This window comes from Zootoca vivipara, chromosome 8 (assembly GCF_965207765.1).
Source record: "Zootoca vivipara chromosome 8, rZooViv2.hap1.1, whole genome shotgun sequence".
Lineage (NCBI taxonomy): Eukaryota > Metazoa > Chordata > Lepidosauria > Squamata > Lacertidae > Zootoca > Zootoca vivipara.
This window is the reverse complement of record NC_142591.1, coordinates 13106865-13121231: the sequence shown is the minus strand read 5'-3', so window position 1 is coordinate 13121231 and position 14367 is coordinate 13106865. Positions and strand designations below refer to the sequence as shown.

The following is a 14367-nucleotide window of genomic DNA, read 5'->3' as shown; positions in this document are numbered from 1 at the left end:
CCTTCACTCTTTCCGATTGGAGTGGAAGATCTCCCCCCCCCCCTCTCAGTGAGGGTATTGCCATGTGCTGAAAGTCTGTCTTCCTCAGTGCCCCTTCATTGTGTAGCTGAGCCATTTTGCCCCAGAGCCCTTAATCCCTGCTCTTGTATTCTTTCTTATCCTGGGATCTTTGTTTTAAGAGTTTTGTTCCGGACACCATTGTTTAAGAGCCCCTTTGCATGTGCACAACTGAGGAAGAGGCTCTTAGAGTGAGGCTCAGCCATCGCAAATGCTTAAAGCATGCAGAAACCTATCAATCTCAGGCTTGCCATGGACAGGAAGGGGTGAAACATACCTAAGGAGAAGCAGATTAAGGCACTGTAACAGAAATCTATGAGATTTCATTGATGCTAGCAGGGGGCAGAGGAAGGGAGACAGCTTCGTGTGTAGGAGGAGGCTGTTTATTTTGCATCTCGGGATCTTTGACATTTCATAAGCATAAGTCTAGTAAAAACTTACTTAGTAAAAATAACTTATTTAGTAAAAACTTATGCTTATGAAATGTCAAAGATCCCGAGATGCAAATTAACCATCACCACCCCGAGGGTTGGGTGATACCCGGTTTTCAACATCGCAATATATCACCGGCTAAACATCGCGGTATACCGATACATCATTATGTCTGAAATAAGGGTGGAACTACCGGTATGTAGAGGTGAACAGTAGGGCTGGGTAAAATCTAGTTTTCAGCTTTGTGATATATCACCAGCTAAACCTCGCGATATACTGATATATCACAATGTCTGGAACAAAGATGGCGCTATGTAGAGGCACCAGCTGGCTTCACGGTTTTCCCCACCTTGTAATTTTTGCATAGCACAATCACACACATCACGATCCGCGATACATTACCAGGTCAAAAATTCTGAAACCCAGTATTTTGATATGGACTTAAAACTGGTTTTGGACGATGTATCGCCCAGCCCTAACACACATTGCGATTCACTGTATATCGCCAGGTCCAAAACTATGAAACTGATTTCACGGTATGGGCTCGTAACCGGTTTGGGGCGATATATCAATATGTCCCCCAGTCCTATCCCCCCATTTCCTGCAAGATATTTGTGCTCCTACTCATCTGCAAGAGCTGTGTGATGGCCTTTGCAGCTGTTCCAGGGGAGGTTAAAGAGATTTTAGATTTTCTGGCAGATGCCTGATTGCCCAAAGGAGATAACTAATCACCAAAGTTGAGCAAGTAATGGGCTAATGACAAGCCTGGTTTTACCTTGAGGTCTGCTTGAAGAAGTGCTGTCCCTCACAAAACTAAGTTGTTAAGAAGGCTGCACATCTCTAATAGTTGTTGTAACTTTCTTTAAGGGGTGGCCTCTCCAATGCTGGTTGTTTTTGTAAGGAAATTGATCAGTACCCTATTCCTCCCCCTCCCCCCCCGGAACCCCATCAAGGATTTCTGTGCAGCGAGCTGGCTATACTTTAAAGACCTTGATTATTCTAGTGAATTAAAGCTGTTTGTTTTTGTTTTTAAGCCCCCTCACTTATTTAGAAACACATACTCAGTGCTGCCATAGGAACAAATCTGGGATTAAAAAGTAGGGCTGTCAGCGGATTGAAAATGTGTAAATTAAGTTATCACCTGCTTTTAAATAGATTTCCATATTATCAGAACCTCAGTTTTGGATATACCGCACAAAGTGCAAGAACTTTCAATTGAATAAACTGCTAATTTAAAAGGAAAGGCCATCTTTAACCTTAATCTCCGGCAGCAGCGTTCAAAATTCGCTCGGTGCATTTTGCATGCGACCGAGTGAAGATGCCCGGCTACCAGGATGGGTCCTGATATCGCTATCGTCTGGAGGGGCATGCCTGGGGATGCTGTCCATCACAAAACAAAGTTGCTAGGAAGGGTGCAGTTGATCAAAACCCTTGGAGAGAGGTGACACCGACTGCCACCGACCTCTTGGGAATCCTTAAATGGAGAAATGCCTTTTGGGTGACGAGTCAAAGGACGGCAATTCAGACTGAGCCCAGTGATCACAAAAGGGTGGGAAATGCTGTTTGTGTGCTTTCCCGTACGCACCTCGCTGCAAGAGCCAGCTGCAGCCCAGGTGCCCAGCTCAACTTCCGGCAACTAGTATGATGATTATTCTAATTTTTTATTTTTATTTTGAAAGAGCCAGTTGGCAAAGAGAAGGGAAGCGGCTGTGTCTCCCAGGCAGCAGCTGTCTGCCGATAACCGAATCAGCCGGACAGGCAGCTGTAAGTGTCCGTCAGCTTTTATCTCTCCGGCTACTGCTGTTGTCCGTATTGCTCTGTCAGCAGCAAGGCTGCTTGAACTCAGAGGGAGAGAGTTGAGTGGACGGAAACAATGAGCCAGTCTCTGAGCAAGCGTGTGCATGCATAAATGCCTGACACTTTCAGGTGAGGGGAAATGTCTTGGCAACGTGGATGCTTGTTGATAATTGTTTGGTCCACTTACGTCAATGTGGTAGCTGAGTTCTTCCCATTTGCAATGGTCATGGTAAATATGCATGGGGACCCGGGGAAAAACTGCAGGAAGAAGAGGGAGATCTCCCTCGTTCTGTCTTGCCCTCAGTTTATAAATTCAGATACATAAGCTAGGCGCAAAATGGCTCCTTAAACCAAGATTACAGTGGCCAAAATGGAAGGACTTTGGCTCTAAAGTCTTATTTTTCAAAGGATGGACTGACTGTGATCGATTCTCGGTTAAACATCTGGCTAGTTCAAATGACACTGCCCGTGTGTGTGTGTCTGTCTGTGTATCATTTTTTTAATTAAATTTTCTCCTTTTACAATTTTGAATACAGTGGTACCTCTACTTACGAATTTAATGCGTTCCGAACGCAGATTTGTAAGTCAAAAAAATTTGTAAGTCGAATCCCATAGGAATGCATTGGGAGAAAAAATTTGTAAGTAGAAGCAACCCTATCTAAAAATTCGTAATTAGAAAAAATCCTATCTAAACTGCATCCTAGATGGCGGACGGAGATCCATTCGTAAGTAGAAACATTCGTAAGTAGAGTTATTCGTAAGTAGAGGTACCACTGACTCATTTAAACATCCTTAAAATATCAGTGACTTCCATTCAGTGTTCCATGATTACATCCATCAAAACTTATTAATCTTAATGCTGCCAACGTTTTCAAGCGTACACAATTTCCCCCATATATTCAATAAACATTTTCCAATCTTCTTTAAACCAATGTACTTCTTGTTCTCTTATTCTATACGTTAGATCCGCAAGCTGCGCATATTCCATCAGCTTAAGTTGCCATTGTGTTTTTAGTTGAGACCTCCCTCGTTTTCGATTTTTGGGCTAACAAAGCATGGGCCGCAGTAGCTGCATGCACAAATAACATTCCCTGCCCTGCTCTTGTGTCTTGTCTTGGGATCTATAAAATCTTTCATAAAACTGGCAGGCTCCGAGGATTTCAGAAGCCCACTGGTTTTGAGAAATTGCATAGAGCAGTGGTTTTCAGCCAGTGTGCCATGGCACCTTGGGGTGCCTTGAATGATGGCCAGGGGTGCCTTAGGCAACACTGGCCTCTGTCCCTCTTTCCGTCCCTCATTCCTTTGATGCCCTCTTGCATCTCTGCCTCCCAAAGGCTTGCATGGCTGTTTGTTGCAGCAGCCCTGGCTACAATGGGCTCTGCAGGCGGATGGTGCCTCTGGGGCTGGCCAGTGGATGCTGGTTGCCAGGAGTGGAGGCGGCTCAGAGGCTGCGGTGGCTGCCTGGAGGCCTGTCTCTGTTGGGCCACTAAGGCTGGGTGAATCTTCTTCCCAGGCCCCTGTGGGGCAGTGGGTGGAGGCATCTCTCTTTGGGGCAGGGGCTGCTGCAGCTGCCCGAAGGATTCCCAAGGAGAGGGGAGGAGGCTGAGGTACCACTCCACAAGGGAGAGTGTTTGGAAAAGAGGCTTCCAGCTCTGCAGGCAAGGGGTGACATAACTGGGCTCCTGAGTCCCACAGGGGTGCCGCAAAAAGAAGGTAGTGGTCAAGGTAAATGGCCTCAGTCCAGTATACCTGAAGGAGCGTCTCCTCACCCATCGTTCTGCCTGGACACTGAGGTCCAGCGCCGAGGGCCTTCTGGCGGTTCCCTCGCTACGAGAAGCCAAGTTACAGGGAACCAGGCAGAGGGCCTTCTCGGTAGTGGCACCCACCCTGTGGAATGCTCTCCCACTAGAGGTCAAAGAGAACAACAACTACCAGACCTTTAGAAGGCATCTCAAGGCAGCCCTGTTTAGGGAAGCTTTTAATGTTTGATGGATTTCTGTATTTTAATATTTTGTTGGAAGCCGCCCAGAGTGGCTGGGGGAGCCCGGCCAGATGGGCGGGGTATAAATAAATTATTATTATTATTATTATTATTATTATTATTATTATTATTATTATTATTATTATTAGGGAATCGTGGACCCCAAAGGGTTGAAAACCGTTGGCATAGAATCGTAGAGTTGGAAGGGACCATGAGGGTCATCCAGCCCAACCCCCTGCAATGCAGGAATCTTTTGGCCCACACGGGACTCGAACCCGTGACTGATATGAAGATTCTCGGGCTCTGCTGACTGAGCTACCCCAGTTGCATTCAAGAGAATATATACCAGCTCCATACGGACAACGCGGAAGGGGCTCGTGGCTGTTTGAAGTTAGCGAATTGCAAACTCTCCAACAGGCTTTGTTGATTCTGCTCTCCGAGCACAGAGACGATAACAAAGTATATAACCCAACATTGTCCCCATTGTGTGCAGGCCACGACACGCACAAAGTGTGCCCTAAGCCGAAGGGCACTCCTATCTTTAAATGTATACTAAAAGAGAAATGACGTCCGCCTTCCAATTACTTGTTTCTATTACTGTTAAGATAAGAAACGTTTAAAAGAACTGGCTATAAATTGCTACTTGAGTTTCTAACGTGTCGCTACCAGTTGGGTGAAGAGAAAGGGAGAAAGGAAAGGCGACTTGAATGGTGCAATCCTTGAGCACGTTTTCAAGATTTCTGCTGCAAACACGAGAGCTGAAAACTTGTTCTCATCCTTAAAAGCTTTTTTCACATATATATATCAGTTTTCGGATTCTGTGAAGTTCAGTGCATGCACTGTCATGCAGCGTACTAAAAACATTCTGCCTATGGCCAGCCCTGTACTTGTGCAGTATATATTTATATAATTTCAATCCAGGTCCTTTGAGTAAGTAGAGATGATCTGAAACTACCTCCCTTGGCGTACAAATGAAAGCTTGTCTTGCTGCTCTCCCACCCCACCTGCTCAAGATTTTTCCTTTATATTTTCTTGGAGGGGGGGCCCAGGAGGACGCTGGAATGTTTGTTCTCAAGCCATGAAAAAGTTAAAGTTTTCTTTCTTAATGCACCTCAGCGAAGCAGGAGACTGGTTTTTGTGAAGGCTTGCCAGATTTTAAGAGTTTGGAGAGGGCCCAGCCATAAATTTGAACGTCACTTGCAATTTTGCATATGTGACTTTGTGAATTGGATTCAGCTGTGCTTACGGCTGCCGGCACACTTTTTCAGATCCTTTTCGGATTGTAACTTGAGCAAAAACAGCCATATGTTCACTGGGGTGTGTGTGTGATCTCCATCTTTCTCGCGGGTCGCACGACTGGATCTGACTCTGCCTGCGTGGGCTGCTTGCGGGAAACAGAAACAGAAAAGTCATGGCATTTGCTTTACATTTGGGTGTACAAGCTGCTAATTCCTGTGTTTTTGTGTTTCTCATTCTAGGGAGCACGGGTCTGGTTGCGAGAAAATGGCCAGCATTATCCAAGTACTGTAATTTCCTGTGCGGAGGGAATTGTTGTGTTCAGGACGGATTATGGCCAGGTAAATATATCTATTCTAAAGACTATATATATATATATATATATATATATATATATATATATATACACACCCAGTGTGCTAGTGACTCTCCCCCTCTAAATGCTGATGTGTTCTCATACATAGTTTATTCCACACTTTTCAACCAATCTTTTGTCTCTAGACTTGGTGCATTTTTCCATTTATTTTGCCACCACCTGTGATGATTTTTGCTGTTTTGCTGTAAAGGTATTCAGCCAGGAAGTCAATTTGGGACAAAAATCCCCGTACTTGTGTGCTGTGGAGAAAAAAAAACCCTGCTAGGGCACTGCGAGAAATAAAGACTTCTGTGAGCCACGGAGAATTGCAGAGGAGCCTACCTGCTAGGCCTCTGCATGAGTTACTGCTCTGCTTTTTGCTTCTCTCCTCTCAACCTTCATGGGATGTGTGCAATACTTCTTCTGACCTGCATTTAAGGAAGGCTGCTATCCCCCCCGGTCCATCTCTGTATGGATCACTGCTTTGGGATAGCCTTCTGCTGGTCTGAACTCCAGGGGCAGGCACCTCTGAAGGCGTACATTTGGGAATGTTTAGGGTGGCAAGAGAGGATATATTGTTTATTAATACCCTTCCTAATTTGCACTAGCAAGCTCCTTTATGCAGCAGAGTTACATTCCCCTTTTTACATGCACAGCAGATAGCTGGTTGCAGGCTCGTGTAAGCCTCTCACTATTATACAATTCAGTCTGTCTCAGATTGAATTGTACATTCCTGGTAAGTTCCCTTGAATCCAGGCATCCCCAAACTTTGGCCCTCCAGATGTTTTGGACTACAATTCCCATCTTCCCCGACCACTGGTCCTGTTAGCTAGGGATCATGGGAGTTGTAGGCCAAAACATCTGGAGGGCCGCAGTTTGGGGATGCCTGCCGTGAATCCCTCTTAAAAGAATAACGACACCACAATCTTATTCAGAGTCAATAAAAGTTCACTCACATCAGTTCACAGTCGGATTCCTGAAGGCAGACTTAGTTACAAATATGTACATGTGGGTCTACCCCATATGGGGGAACAATCCCAGTGCTTCTGCTAGCAGAGCAGTCCTAGCTACCGGTTAAAAGCTGCTCAAACGACGGAGGAAGTGAAAAAGTGAGTGGTGTGCTGCGTGACTCGTCCTTTTGTTACCTGGACAGGTAAGGTCACGCCCACCTTCTATCACATGCAAAAGGAAGGATGCTCCAGCCAGGAGGACCAGGAAGTTTCGACTGGCTGGACCAAACATTCCCTCGCATGTCTTCTCTAGCATTACAAGGAATGTTGTACTTGACTGCTTCTCATGGATCACATCCCACAATACGGTTCCTACGCATATGCCTCTGAAAGTGCAGCTCTTTGGGGGTGAAAGAGAAATCTACTTCTAACTGATTCTGAAAAAGTTGCACTTAAACTGTGGGAGCCCAGCTGTAGCTCAATAATCCACTTGTTTTTGCTGCCTCAATGGCAGCATCTGTAAGGCAATAATGCATGCCCATTGGGCTGTTTGCTGGAAGGGTTACAGTTTGCACAGTCTCGCTTTACAGAACTCACCGACTCCAATTTCTTTGCACTGTCCTTCCGTTGCTCCCTTCCGTGAATATATAACTGAAATTTACTTTAAAATGCTCTATAAAGCATGCAAAATACCTTATCCTTTGGCAAACGATTCAAGATTTTTGGTTGAGCAGCAGAATTCAGATGGGGGAGAAAAAGTACCAACCAACAGTAAGGGAATGGCAGAATAAGTTACTAGACTATGCAGAAATGGCTCAATTGACAAATAGATTAAGGGGAAGTACAAAACAATCATTCACTCACTCAGAAATGGGATATGTTCAAGAAATACTTACAAAAATATAATCAGGACATAACATCTATGGCAGCGTTTGAATGACCCTTGTGTAAATCAGACATTAATAAATAAGGGGAAATGGTACGATAGGTTATAAGAAAGTATTAGAAAATATATTAAGAGTAAGGTAATAAGTATAAGTACATTCAATATTTGTAAATGTAAAGCACATCGGGAAATGACGGGAAGTCTATTTTGACATAGTTTGGTTTATTTGATTCTACTTTGGTTTATTTTTGTTTAGTTAGAAAGTGTAAGAAAAGAGCATGTATAAGTAGAATTTTAAATCAATATTTAACGGTATAATTATTTAAGGTTATTATTATAATTACTATTACCTTTTCTTTCTACATGTATTTAAGATTGTGTATGATATCCATGGATTTCTAACAACAACAACAACAACAACAACAACAACAACAACAACAACAACACAAGGGACCCAGGTGGCGCTGTGGGTTAAACCACTGAGCCTAGGGCTTGCTGATCAGAAGGTCAGCGGTTCGAATCCCTGTGACAGGGTGAGCTCCCGTTGCTTGGTCCCAGCTCCTGCCAACCTAGCAGTTTGAAAGCACGTCAAAGTGCAAGTAGATAAATAGGTACCACTACAGCGGGAAGGTAAACGGCGTTTCCGTGTGCTGCTCTGGTTCGCCAGAAGTGGCTTTGTCATGCTGGCCACATGACCTGGAAGCTGTACGCCGGCTCCCTCGGCCAATAATGCGAGATGAGCGCGCAACCCCAGAGTCGGTCACGACTGGACCTAATGGTCAGGGGTCCCTTTACCTTTTACCTTTACCTTTATGATATCCATGGATTTCTAACAACAACAACAACAACAACAACAACAACAACAGATTGGGAGCAGCAACACACACACACACACAGGAATACACACAGCCCTGTTGCATTAATTTCATCCTGCACCTTTAACAAAAAAATGGATGCAAAACCTGTTCCGTGTTAAGCAGATCATTTCTAGACATAGTAAATTCAGGTTTGCTTCTTAGGTTGCTTCTGAAAGGCGCCTGGGGCGCTCTGAGGAATGCTAGCTCGTGTCGGGAGATTCATTTTATTTATTGAGGTACTAGCCATTGCGATCTGCCCTTTGCTCAAGCTTCCCAAAGTGGCACACAATAAACCTTAAATTTGTGCTCAGCAGTAAAAATGTGAAACAAAATAAATCAAACAACACCACAAAATCCAATAGCAGTTGCTGTTAAAAAAAGGCAGCGGAAAGCAGAATGAAATATCGCCATGCACTTCATCCCTCCCCAGAGATGCAGGATTTGTTACTCCCGAGCTGTGATGACTTAACTTTGGAAAAGAATATGTTTATTTCTGGTCCTTTTGTTGTTATTTATATGTCACCCGTTGGTGCATTTATAAAGAGTAGTAGGCATATGGGTCTTGGGCCACAATGAGGTTGTGTGTGTGTGTGTGTGTGTGTGTGTGTGTGTGTAAATAATTTTCTGTTTTATAATTTAAAATACCTATATAAACATCCTTAAAATATCAATGACTTCCCTTCTCTTTCCATGGTTTCATTTTGCATATCATAAATCCCTGCATATTTTACATAAACTAAGCCATTCAGTATTCCATTATTACATCCATCCAAACTTATTTGCACTGTTGAATTGATCTTAATGCTGCCAATGTTTTCAAGTGCATACAATTCCCCTCCCCAATATACAATAAACATTTTCCAATCTTCTCTAAACATATGTTCTTCTTGTTCTCTTATTCTATATGTTAAGTCTGAAAATTGTTCATATTCTGTCAACTTAAGTTGCCATTCCTCTTTGGTTAAATGTTGATAGCGGCACGTAGTAGCCAACAGAGGGAGGGGAAGTGAGATAGATAGCTCAGTTGGTAAAGCATGAGACCCTTAATCTCAGTGTCATGGGTTCTAGTCCCATGTTGGGCAGCAGATTCCTGTATTGCAGGGGTTGGACTAAATGACCCTTGGGGGTCCCTTCCAACTCTACAGTTCTAGGATTCTAGGAACGAAGGAAGGGAGAAAGGCCAGTAACAGAGAATGGAAGTCGAGGAGAGGCAAAGGTAACCAGGAATGAACATGAGGAGTTATGAGAGCTGGTTCATAAAGAAGGCTGATCGCCGAAGGATTGATGCTTTTGAATTATGGTGCTGGAGGAGACTCTTGAGAGTCCCATGGACTGCAAGGAGATCAAACCTATCCATTCTGAAGGAAATCAGCCCTGAGTGCTCACTGGAAGGACAGATCCTGAAGCTGAGGCTCCAATACTTTGGCCACCTCATGAGAAGAGAAGTCTCCCTGGAAAAGACCCTGATGTTGGGAAAGATGGAGGGCACTAGGAGAAGGGGACGACAGAGGACAAGATGGTTGGACAGTGTTCTCGAAGCTACGAACATGAGTTTGACCAAACTGCGGGAGGCAGTGCAAGACAGGAGTGCCTGGCGTGCTATGGTCCATGGGGTCACGAAGAGTCGGACACGACTAAACGACTAAACAACACCACCACCACCACCACAGTTTTATTGTGGCTGCTTTCCAAGCTTTTCCGACTGTCTGAGATAAATGCCTGTACAATTCTCACATGGTACGATGATGTATCTTTTTCAAAAATAATAATTTTTATTTGGTTTTACAAATATAAAATTATAGCAATACAGTCATACACTTCCACATTTATAGATTCTTCCAAATCTCTAGACTTCTTCCCTCCCCTCCATGGGTCCTATTAAACCTTTTCTACTGCATCTTTCCAATAAGCGGTGTTTTATATAAATCCATTGTCTCCATAGTACAGTACTAGCTACATTGAAAGTGTTATTGTAATCCTGCTGATGTTAAATCCCCCCCCCATTCTTTGTTAAAGTTCTGGTCTTCTTGGTTCCTGAGCTTTCCGGTCAACTTTGCCATTTTGGCATAGTCCGACAGTTTGATTTGCCATTCTTTTCTGGTAGGGATTTTGTCTTCTTTCCATCTCTGGGCTAATAGCATCCGGGCGGCTGTCGTCTCATACATTAAAAAGTATTTTCTGCTCCCTTGGAATATCTGCACCTACAATTCCTAATAAAAATGCCTCTGGTTTTGTTTTCCCCCAAAAGTTAATTTAAGCATTTTTTTCATCACATCATATATCAGTTCCCAGAATGCTTTTATTACCCTTGGCACCTGTCATTAACCCTGGCAACTTTTGACAAAAGGGTGACTTGGGAGTGGCAGGTCTCCTGAATCTGAGTTCTTACATACGGGGTCTGCTGGTTGCAGGACCATGCAATGTGCTCTAGAAAGTTTGGCGCTCCAGCTGCACGAGTAATTGGCACTAGCTAGACATATTAAATTTTGTGTACACTCTGTTGGCTTCAAGCCTGATCACCGAGAAAAGTTTAAAGGTGTTTATGATAAAATGACTGCATTGAGAAGCCCATTAATGCGCCCTGGGAACGGGAGACTGGCGAGTTGCGGTTATTCTCACCATGTAGGAGAATCTGAGCGTTGGCCAGAGATGCTGTTTGTTTTAACCCCCGCATGGAGGGGGATGAGGTTAAAGGCAGAGTTCATCATTATTTGGGCGAGAATTGCAGGACAGTTACGATACCGGCAAGGTGGATTCAATTTAAATCAAATCGATTTAAATCACTAGTCAGTAAGACTTGATTTAAATCTTTTTTCTTCTTGGTTATACTATTAGAAATACATAGACTGATTGTTATGAAATTATTGTGAGGTTTAATAAGTTAACTGTTTATATTTGGACAACTTTTCTGCTGTACTTTATCGAAATTCCTTCATAGCAATTTAAACAATTTATTTAACTAAAACAATAACATTATAGCATATGTATCCATGTTTGTTAACTGGTGGTTAAACAATGTTTTTTTTGTTTTAAACTAGACTGAGTTTTTTAGCACATATGAAAAACTTAAAACAAATCCTTATTTCCTGATGAATACCCTTTGGACTATAATGTAACTTAAATAGAAAACTATCTTTAGAAAGATTTTTCCTCCAAAAGCATTGTATTTTAAAAATCCTATTTTAAAAAATTCCCATTTAAATTTTTAAAAAATCTGATTAATTTTTTTTAATATTTTTTTTAACATTTTTTTAAAAAAATAAATCATTGATTTTTATCCACTCTGGATATGCATGCCTTACTGTTGTACATGTAACCCTTTCAGGATTATATTAAATGCTAGCCATGCCATCTATTCTGATGTTACTTAAGTGTCTCTACTTGCAGAAAGTTAAACTCATGAGTCAACAGGCAGCCAGTGGAACACCAACAGGTAGTACACAAAATGGGGTTATGTCATGTATAATAATAATAATAATAATAATAATAATAATAATAATAATAATTTATACCCCAGCTACTTTACATTAAGGCATTGATTGTTAGCTCAGTCGTTAGAGCGGAAGACTCTTAATCTCAGGGTCGGGGGGTTGAGCCTGAATTGCAGGGGGTTGGACTAGATGACTCTCTGGATCCCTTCCAACTCTACAAATTGGGTCCTCCCTAACAAGAGGGCACGTGTTGCGGTGCGACATGGCAACCAGACCCTGTGTTGTGGGTGGGAACGTTTGAATGACCACAGCACCCTATTGGAGGTCCCTCGATCTTGGGTGCAATTGGGCCAGAGGGACGCCAGTCAAAGCGATCGAGGGACCTCTATTTAAGCCCATGCATGTATGTGTCCCTGAGCTTCCTCTTTTGGGCTCAGTGCATCGGAACACCCATCCACCTCTCCCTATATTTAGGGCATTTTGCGACTGACCTTGCTATGCCGTCGTGTGTCATCTGTCATTGGGAAAGGGGCACGGCAGGAATTTTCCCCACTTGGCTGATTGGCTGGTGCCATTTGGGTTTTGCCTGCCGCGTAGCAAACCGTCACAACTTGTAAGGTTGCTGATAGGCTCTGGTTCAGGTGGATAGGGGTGGCAGGATGCCTAGCCATCCCTATGCGTTGGGTATTCCTTTAAGAAGGAATCCGCAGACTCATGGTTGGTCTTCCCCATGCGGGGTTGTGCCCTGAGCCTGAATCCAGGGGACATCCGGGTGGAGGTCTAGCAAGGCTCCTGCTTGCCACTGTCCTAGGTGTTCACCCGAGGCTGACCTATGGTTGGAGCCCTGGGTCAGCGCTAACTGCAAGGGTGCAGGGAGCTAGTCGAACCAGAGCCTATGCAACCACTCACTTGATTGTAATCAATAAAGTTGTGCCAAGAACCGAACCAAAAATTTGAGTCTTGTCTGAATTTATTTCAGGGGGTGGTTAAAAGGTCTACACACGCAATTCTATGATTCTAGGATCATCAAACACAAAGGATGAAAGCGAACAACTATTTCAAAAGGTTTCCTGAACCTAAGCCTCAGCATCTTGGTGCTGTTTATGAAAGGTTTTGATTTTTAGGTCATCCCTGAGATCTGCCTTCTTGTTCCTTGGGAAGTCAGAATGGCCATTGGCATTGAAAGCTTGCTGTCCTTGGTTGTGGGGCAGTTTGGAAGGAAAGTGGAAACAAAATGCATGACCAGCAATAATACAGCTTGGCTTCTCTTTCTCCCCCTCTCTTACATTGGTCTTCTTCTAAATTGTATTGCAACACACTTTAGCTTTCCTAGGCTTTTTTTTTTTTCAAATTCAGCTTTTCTACAGTTGCAAACTCCTGAGTACGATTCAGCTGTTTGTTCTTGGCGAGGGGATATTGTGGAGTGGGATGTTGAAAGCTTCAGCTGAGCTGATAACGGGACAGATGTTCTCTTTGCTGAGAACAGAACCATATCAGGGTCTTGATATTAACTTATCTGCCTTTCAGCAACGTAGCTGAATGCATAACACCCTTCAGTCTGTCACCAAGGTTAGTTGTCTACAAACAACTGCCTTTGGCTGGAGGCTTGATGAAATGGGCCTGGTGGGTTAGCATCCAATTCTAATCTTAATATAGTCAATTTCTTACGCTAAATGTGTAAAAGTGAACCAGGAGTGGAAAGCTCAGTTAGGCAGACCAGGGTTCAGACGGTTGGGTGAATCATGGCAGTCCAGCCTTCGATTTCATTGCTAGAGAGGTTTGCAGCAGGAAGACTACTTGCTAAACACAAAAGTTTAATCAAACTACTAAGTACTGCACTCTTTTGGAAATTGGGTTCTCAGAATTTGCAAGGGGCTTGTTGGCATGAGAATAAAATTGAGATTAGTCATTGGTATGGCATTTTGGAGGTGTTCTCGCTGCAACTGGATTACCTAGCAAAAAATTCAGCCAAATTTATTTTGTGAAAGCACAGATGGAACTGACAGATGGAACTAACGTAGGGCATCAAGGACTTCCATTGCCTCGATGGATGTGTATTTTGTTTTTTTATAATTCTACACCTGTAAAATCAAATAAAAAATACTATTTTTTTTAATATAAAAAGACTTCCAATTCCTCTGTACAAAGGAAGCTGCTGTAGTCATTTTTGTTGGGAGCCTACTTCGTGAATCAATTTTCCTGCAAGATAAAAATAATGTTTATGGCTTTTCATTTTTTAAAAAACAATGGCAGCCACACGCTTGGAGTCCCATTAATGATATAAATATATAAATACACACACACACACACACACACACACACCCCTTTTTGAAGTTACTGATCTATATCTCGGTTACATACCTTACAGTATTTGTTAAAGTAAAG

At 43.1% G+C, this 14367-nt stretch overlaps 1 protein-coding gene across 1 annotated transcript in view; it reads left to right on the top strand.

Moving 5' to 3' along the window:
• MYO10 (myosin X) overlaps positions 1-14367 on the top strand; it is a 184400-nt gene that overhangs the window by 49781 nt on the left and 120252 nt on the right. The window contains exon 2 of the mRNA XM_035125884.3: positions 5746-5844. Coding sequence (XP_034981775.3) covers positions 5746-5844 — 99 coding nt within the window. The remainder of the gene's footprint in view (positions 1-5745; positions 5845-14367) is intronic.